At 40.8% G+C, this 8,373-nt stretch overlaps 1 protein-coding gene across 1 annotated transcript; it reads left to right on the top strand.

Moving 5' to 3' along the window:
* The first annotated feature begins 1,531 nt into the window (after positions 1-1,531).
* On the top strand, positions 1,532-7,620 carry LOC145819008 (uncharacterized). Its single transcript, XM_082912984.1, has 6 exons — positions 1,532-2,019; positions 2,064-3,182; positions 3,270-6,801; positions 7,155-7,258; positions 7,347-7,488; positions 7,600-7,620. The coding sequence occupies exons 1-6, from the start codon at positions 1,532-1,534 to the stop codon at positions 7,618-7,620; spliced, it is 5,406 nt and encodes a 1,801-aa protein (XP_082769110.1).
* The last annotated feature ends 753 nt before the right edge of the window (positions 7,621-8,373 follow it).

The following is an 8,373-nucleotide window of genomic DNA, read 5'->3' as shown; positions in this document are numbered from 1 at the left end:
CGTTCCCTTTCACTTGTAAGCACTCTTAGGCATATGTTAAGCATTGTAAATGAGTTAATGAGATAAGAACAAAGCCTAAAGAGGTATATGTGAATTAAGGAACGGGTTGAACTGATAATGACCCTTTTGTATTCATGAAACGTGTAGGGTCAAGCTCCAGGGCGCATCCACAAACCGATCACTGTGAGTAATATCAATATTTGAAAGCTTATCCATGTCCAATTGTTGTTCCCTTATAAACTTTATGAATTGTTAGTTGGGAATGGACCAAAGGCTGTTTTGACATGAATGAATGGGCCAAAGGCCGTTTTGACATGAATGAATGGGCCAAAGGCCGTTTTGACATGAATGAATGGGCCAAAGGCCATTTTGATAAGAATGAATGGGCCAAAGGCCGTTTTGACATGAATGAATGGGCCAAAGGCCGTTTTGACATGAATGAATGGGCCAAAGGCCGTTTTGATAAGAATGAATGGGCCAAAGGCCGTTTTGACATGCATGAATGGGCCAAAGGCCGTTTTGACATGCATGAATGGGCCAAAGGCCGTTTTGATAAGAATGAATGGGCCGAAGGCCGTTTCGACATGAATGAATGGGCCGAAGGCCGTTTTGACATGAATGGAAATCTGAATGGGCCAAAGGCCAGAATGGTTGAAACTACAGTTACTTGATTTGAATTTTGTACAATTATATATACATATATCGTTAAATAGAAGTATGACTTGGGCCCAAGGCCGTTTGGAGCATGTTGTTCTACATTTTGTTATGTAACTGTTGTATTTGATATTATTCACTGGGCTATCGCTCACGCTCATTCATGTATTTGTAGGTGAGCCAAGGGAAGTCCAAACCCAGCCCCAGTGAAGTCTGCTAGAAACAACAGGAGTTTTGGGAGAGTCAGCCTTGTGCCTCGCGCATGAGACCATCCTTGCCCTTTTACTATGTACCTATGTTTTGTCTTGTTGGCAAGGACCTAGTGCATGTCTGTACATAGTCTGTTATAGGTTGACTCGTTTTGGACGATCCTGTCTGTAATGAATTTTGTGAAACTGTACTTTTGATGTGAGTTATTAACGTATCTGAGTATGGTTTGTTTGATGTGCATATAAGCACGGCTCTATGGACAAAGTTTTTAATTTTGCTTCCGTTTGGCCCCCATTAACTCTGTTAAAATACGTTTAGGACAGTTTGAGGCCGTAGGTAATCTCATGATTACTGGCCGGTTACGTCCTTAACCCACGGGGGCGGGTTCGGGTCGTGACACTAACACCAGTGAAATTCAACCATATGCCACAAACAAGCTTAAAATTTGATCAAAAGATTTCTACATAGAGTCACTAGAATTACCCAGCATTAGCCATGTCCTCTAGATTAATTTTAACATGAATAATTGGCTTCAAATCTTAAAATTTAGCTGGAGTGGACCCCATGAAAAGGCCGTGTTGAAACCTAATGGATTTGTGATATAGTGTTGAGTTTTAAAAGAGAATAGTTTAGTTCATTAGTATAATACCAAAAAATTAGTGCGTTAATGATTTCAGAGAAGATAGATGATGCTGAGGGTGAGAGGAAAACCCTAAACCTAACAGATCGAAGAACTCCGTTGATGGCTTCAGATTTTCAGAGAGTTGCTGATCGATTGGCAAGGCTGAAAGATCCTTCTTCGTCAATCTTGACACCTAGTAACCCAGATGGATCTCTAACGACGTCTCGATGGTCGGATCGTACTGAAGACAATAACCCGATGTTCCAAAATCTCCAAGACAGTATATTGGTTGCTCGCAATAGACAGGAAGCAAAGGGCTATGGCGAATCCAAGTCCGATCTACCCAAAGGACAGGAGTCAGATGTAAATCTGGGCCCTTTAGAAGTTATACAAGTGACAGAAGACCCTCCTCTTCCAAATGAGGAAGATGGCCGTGAGGAGGTGTATCCTCACAGGGGGGGAACCCTAATTTCAGAGGAGGCAGAGGAGGTAGAGGTCAAGGGGGTGGAAGAGGTCCTTATACTCGAACCTGGGCAGATGTAGCTGCCTCATCTACTCGATCTAGTGTTCCTCTCAGGTATGTGCCTCCTAATCGGAGTGAGGGCTATGTCAGTGTGACCCTACCCACCCATCCTAACCCTTTAGAAAAATGGGATTCGTGTCTGGTTGGGTATTTTCTTGATAAAGGGGTGTCATACAATTACTTGAGAAATAGTGCCTTTGGTCTATGGAAAAATAAAGGGTTGAAAGAGGTTTTAGCTAATGGGGAAGGGTTTAGCTTTTTCATTTTTGATAACCCAGAATGTTGTACCTCAGTCCTTGAGGGAGGACCTTGGTATATTGGAGGTTTCAACTTGTTCTTGAAAAAATGGACCCGCATGATGAAATTGTCTAAGGACAAAGCTACCAAGGTCCCTGTGTGGGCTAAGTTCTTTAATGTCCCATTCGAATACTGGGATAGTGATGGATTAAGTCGTATAGCCAGTGCTGTGGGTGTTCCTCTCTTTATGGACCAACTCACGGAACAGGGGAGTAGAGTGTCCTTTGCTAGGGTCTGTGTTGAGGTAGAAGCAGCATCTACCTTACCTGCTATGTTTAAGGTGGACTGTGAAGGAACAGAAGTCATAGTCAAAGTCGAATACCAAGGTTTACCCCCAAAATGTGAACATTGCATAGCTTTTGGGCATGATACAGCCAGATGTGTGAAAACTCAGGTTGCGGCTCTTCTCAACATCCAAAAGGAAGTACAAAACCATCCTGATCCTGGGTGGGAAACTGTTATGGCTAAGGGAAAGAGAAAAGTGGGTGTTCTAGAGACTACTACTGAGACAGTAAACACTGCGGAGCCTAATGAGGATGGCGTGCATCAATCTGAGAAAGAGCAGAGTCACCCAGTAATGCAAGCTCAGGTGGAAACTACAGAGGAAGCAGCTGATCAAACTCACAGAGAGGTGCTGGACCCAACAGATGATGAGTCAAAGGATGATAATATGGAGGGTTTGATGACCCTTCAGAAGAAACTGGTAGAAATTACAAGCCTAGTTCTCCCTCATGATACCGAATTGTTGGCTAAAGTGGAAAATCTTGTGGAATCTACTCCTGGCAAATTTCATACTAACAAACAAGCCCAAGCAGGCTCAAGTGCAAAAGGTAAATCCTCTGGCAAGAGCAACAAAAGCCAGAGGAAGAAACGCAGGTAATTCCAGTTTTATCTGGTTTGTGGGTTTTTTTTTTGAATTTTTGTTATTCCAATGTCCTTAAAAATTGCATCATGGAATGTTAGAGGATTTAATAATCCTCACAGACATAAAGAAGTTAGAAAATTCTTGCTGCATGAAGACATTAAAATTTTGGGCATTTTGGAAACTAAAATAAAAGCTTTGAATGAACAGCAGATTTTTTCATCTGGTGTAAACAACTGGCCTTTTTTGACAAACTCACAACCTCTTAAAACTGGGCGGATATGTGTCTGCTGGGACTCAGCTTTTTGTAAAGTTCAAAAGTTACATGACTCTGATCAGTATATCTTTTGTGAAGTGCATGATCTAATTACGGATTATACGTTCAGAGTCTGTTTTGTTTATGCTGAGAATAAACATGATGTTAGGAAAGATTTTTTTGAGTACATGGTCGCAGTCTCCCAAGCTCAGTCCAATACTCCTCTCGTTTTCTTAGGAGACTTTAATGCCACTAGATTTCCTTATGAAAAATCTGGGGGTTCTACTGTTTGGTCGAAGGATAAAGAGGAGTTTAATTCCCGTATTTTGCAAGCCGAGCTGGTTGATCTCTCCTATGGAGGTTGTCAATTCACTTGGGCTAACAAGAGAACTAGTGGGGATTATTTTGCCTCCAAGATTGACAGAGTGTTAGTAAATGAGACTTGGCTTGATGCATTCCCTGCCTCATTTGCTACCTTTCTGCCATCTGGCATTTCTGATCACTCTCCTGTTGTTGTTAATATCTCTGATAAGGTGACTTCTTTTAAGAAACCTTTTAAATATTTTGACTTCTGGGCTGACCATGAGGATTTCTCCTCTGTGGTTTCTACAATTTGGAACCAATACATTCAAGGTGTCCCTATGTTTAGAGTGTGTCAGAAGTTGAAAAATCTGAAACCTGCTCTAAAGGCTCTGAATAAGAAAGACTTTAGTGATATTGTTACCAGAGTCCACACTTCTAGGTCAGAGCTCCTCTCTGTCCAGTGTAAGTTGGACAAGGATCCCAGAAATACTTCTGTGCAACAACTTGAGAGAATCTGTTATAAAAAGTATGTTGATCTTCTGGTTGTTGAGGAGAGTCTGGCTCACCAAAAATCTAGAGTCCAGTGGCTTAGTCAGGGTGATAACAATAGTAGGTTCTTTTTCAAAACCATTAAGGGTAACATCAATAGGGGAAAAATCCTTAATTTGGAGATGATGGATGGCCAAAAATCTTCAAAACCTAAGGACATTCATAATGCTTTCATAGATTTTTTCTCTGGTTTATTTGGTACCCCTATTGATGACCATTATAATGGTTTTGATAGAGTTCAGTCTCTTGTTAAGTCTAAAATATCTCCTGATCAATCGTTGTTGCTTGCTAGCCCTGTGACTGATAAAGAGATTAAAGACACTTTTTGGTCTCTTAAAGCCAATAAGGCCCTTGGCCCTGATGGCTTTTCTGCTGGTTTTTTCAAAAGCTCTTGGGATATAGTTGGGAGAGAGGTCACCCAAGCTGTTAGAACCTTTTTTGAGTCGGGAAAACTCCTATCCGAAGTCAATAGTACCATCATTGCCCTTATTCCTAAGGTCCCCAATCCCATTAAAGTTGGTGACTTTAGACCCATCTCTTGCTGTAACACTATTTACAAATGCATCGCCAAGATCATTGCAAACAGGATTAAAACTGTTCTCCCTGATCTTGTTGATCCCGTTCAATCCGCATTTGTTCAAGGTAAGAGAATATCTGACAATATTTTCCTATCCCAGGAGCTTATGAGAGGGTATCATAGGAAGTCTCCTACCCCGAAGTGTGCCATGAAAGTGGACATCATGAAAGCCTATGACAGTGTGAGGTGGGAATTTATCATCGATATTCTTAAGGCTATGTCCTTCCCTCCTGTCATGGTTTCATGGATACAGGCTTGCATCTCTAGTCCCTCTTTTTCTATTTGCATCAATGGGAGCCTCCATGGTTACTTCAAAGGGGCTAGAGGCTTGCGTCAAGGTGACCCTCTGTCCCCCTATTTATTTGTTCTAGCTATGGAAATTCTTGCTAAAATTTTGGCTGAGAAGTCTATGCATCCTATGTTTAAGTTCCATTGGAGATGTGAGAAGACTAAGATTATAAATCTTTGTTTTGCTGACGATCTCATGATTTTTAGCAAAGGTGATGTACTTACTGTTAAACTTATTATGGAAGGCCTTGAGGAGTTTTCTAACCTTTCGGGCCTTACCCCTAATCCTAGCAAGAGTAATATCTACTTTTCTGGTTGTGAGATGGGGTTGCGCACCTCTATCCTTGACATTGCAAAATTCAAAGAGGGCACTCTCCCGGTTAAATATCTTGGAGTTCCCCTTATCACAACCAAATTGAGGGCCACGGATTGTGCTCCTCTCATTGACCGAATCACCAAAAGAGTTAAGAATTGGACTAACAGAGTCTTGTCTTATGCGGGGAGGAGCCAGCTCATCCAATCCATCCTTTTTTCTATGCAAGTTTACTGGTCTTCCTTGTTTATTCTCCCTAAGAAGGTCATTAGGGAGATTGAAAGTATTCTTAGAGCTTTCCTTTGGTCTGGCAGTGAGCTCAAAACCCATAGTGCTAAGATTGCCTGGGATTCTGTGTGTGTTCCTAAAAATGAGGGGGGTCTTGGGTTTAAATCTCTTGGTATCTGGAATAGAGCTGCTATAGCTAAGCATGTCTGGTTCCTCTTCTCTGGTGGCGAGAAGTCTATGTGGTGCCAGTGGGTTAAATCCTATTTACTCAAGGGTAAAAGCTTTTGGAGGGTCAAAATTCCCCCTGACCCTTCCTGGGTTTGGAGGAAGTTATTGTCTCTTAGAGACTGGTTGTCTCCTCTAATTAACCACCAAGTTGGTTGTGGTGATTCTACATTCCTTTGGTATGACAATTGGCATCCTCTTGGTCCTCTATGGAAAAAGTTTGGGGACAGGATTTTGTATGATTCCTGCCTCAACAGTGAGACCAAAGTCAGTCAAATCATCAGTGGTCATTCTTGGAAGTGGCCTATCCCTAATTCTTGGGAAATTCAGGAGTTGATCTCATCTACTCCCGAATGCTGCAAACCTAACCCTTCTAAGTGTGACCAAGTTACCTGGAAACTCACTACGGATGGTAAGTTCTCCATTCACTCAGCTTGGAATCATTGGAGAAGTAGGTCTGACAGAGTGGTCTGGCATAAACTCCTTTGGGGCCCTCATAGGATTCCTAAAGTTAGTTTTATTGTCTGGGTTGCTATCCATAACAGGTTATACACTGGAGATAGGCTAATGCTGTTTGGTTTATCTCCTCATTCACAGTGTCCTTTTTGCCTTGACCCTGGAGAGAGTCATTCTCATCTCTTTTTTAAGTGTAGTTTTACTAATAGAGTTTGGGGTGCTATTGAAGGCAAATGTAACATGAAGTGGCCTGTTTTGGATTGGCCTGATATTGTTACATATGCTACAAAAGAAACCAAGGGTAATTCTCTTAGGGCTAATATTCTTAGCAATGCTTTCTTGTGCTCTATCTACCACATCTGGATTGAGAGCAATAATCGTGTTTTTAACAAAGAATGTAAGCCTGAAGAGGTGGTTATTAAATCTGTAATCCAGATGGTGAGAAGTAGAATGCTATCCATTAAGAATTTGCCTAACTCTGCTAGTGACAGCTGGTTTCTTGCCCAATGGAACCTGCCAACAACGATATCGAAGCCCCATATTATCAGATATGGGAGGGCTGCTGAGTGATGTGAGTTCCATATATGTGGGTTGAGTGTAGGTGAGCAACATTGTGTGTTTGCATAATGGTTTGGTCTTGTGCAGGTTTGTTCAGAGTTCACTGTGGTTGCATACATATCTTTGAGGGTTGAGTGATGAGAGAAGTTAAATTGTCACTTTACATGAGGGTTGAGTGTTGTCAGCCACCATATTTGTTTATGTTAATATATATTATAATTCTTTATTTGCAGGGTAAGGAAGCTCAAGTCGAGTGGTGTGAGTCTCTAAATTGTGGGTCGAGTGGTGTGAGATCCTATATTGAGGGCACTGTTACTGATTTAATTCATAGCAGATTGTATCTTATTTGCTGGAGGTACTTATTCATGGCTGTTCTTACAGGGTCTACTATAATGTATGAGCATGACTTGGACTGCATGGGTCAGCACTGGCGTCACTTATCTTGTGGTGACTGGCTCTTGGACTCAATGGTTCATGGCTCCTCAGGTTTTGCTACAATGCTCCATTTCTGCTGGGCATGCAAGGGAAGGAAAAACTGCGTTTTGTTTGATGACTGTGGCTGTGTCGGTACTCATTTGCTGCGCAGGTTGTGTTCGAGAGTTTATGTATTTGGTGTGATGGCTGCTTGGAGCGCCTTTGTGGAAACTTGTTCTTACTTAATTTTTACATTTTGTTCAGATACTTATGTTTGGAATTTAGATGGTCTGCTTGTATGGACTATGAATATTTTTATGGGTTGTCACTTTTTTTGGCCTAGCCGTGTGGGATGTACATGGTTGCTAGTTTTGTTTTTTCTGCTGGTTTTAGCTGTTTTGTGGGGTGGTTTTATTACAGAGTTGGGTCGCTGTTGGATGTGTTCATGATCCTCATTCGAATTATGCGGCTCATGAACACATTTTTGGGGGTTTATATTTTCCCATGTCCTTTCTCTAATTCTTATGTCTTGTTAGTTTCTAGTCCTGTTTAGTTTGGTTTGTTTGCTGGTTGTGTGTTTTGGTCTTTTCATTTATTCTTGTATAGTTTTCGTTAGGTCCTGGGGTATGCCCCTTGTAGCTGTGTAATCTCTGTTTTTTTATTTATGTCTTATTCACCCAAAAAAAAAATACCAAAAAATTACAATGAACATCATCAATGGAGGAATTTTTGTGATAGTGATGAGGCATTTTGTGGGGTGGAAGTGATTGGCTTTTACCATGGTTTGGGATCTAATTAATTACTTTTTTTATATTGATCAATTAAACTATTGCTTTTGAGATTTTAAAAATAAAGAAAAATTTACTGACAAATCTCATACGGGGGAATATTGACCCATTTAGTTCTAAGAGTTTTCTTATGAACCAATTAGTCATTTTTTGTTTTGAAAAATTGTATTCATTTGATTTGAAACCATTTGAGTTTAAGTAAATGCCTTTTTATGATTTATTTTTCTCATTTTCCGATTCATTTTTGGAA

The sequence above is a fragment of the Camellia sinensis genome, chromosome 2, assembly GCF_055761805.1.
Source record: "Camellia sinensis isolate YWXY chromosome 2, ASM5576180v1, whole genome shotgun sequence".
Classification (NCBI taxonomy): domain Eukaryota; kingdom Viridiplantae; phylum Streptophyta; class Magnoliopsida; order Ericales; family Theaceae; genus Camellia; species Camellia sinensis.
This window is presented reverse-complemented; position numbering and strand designations above follow the sequence as displayed.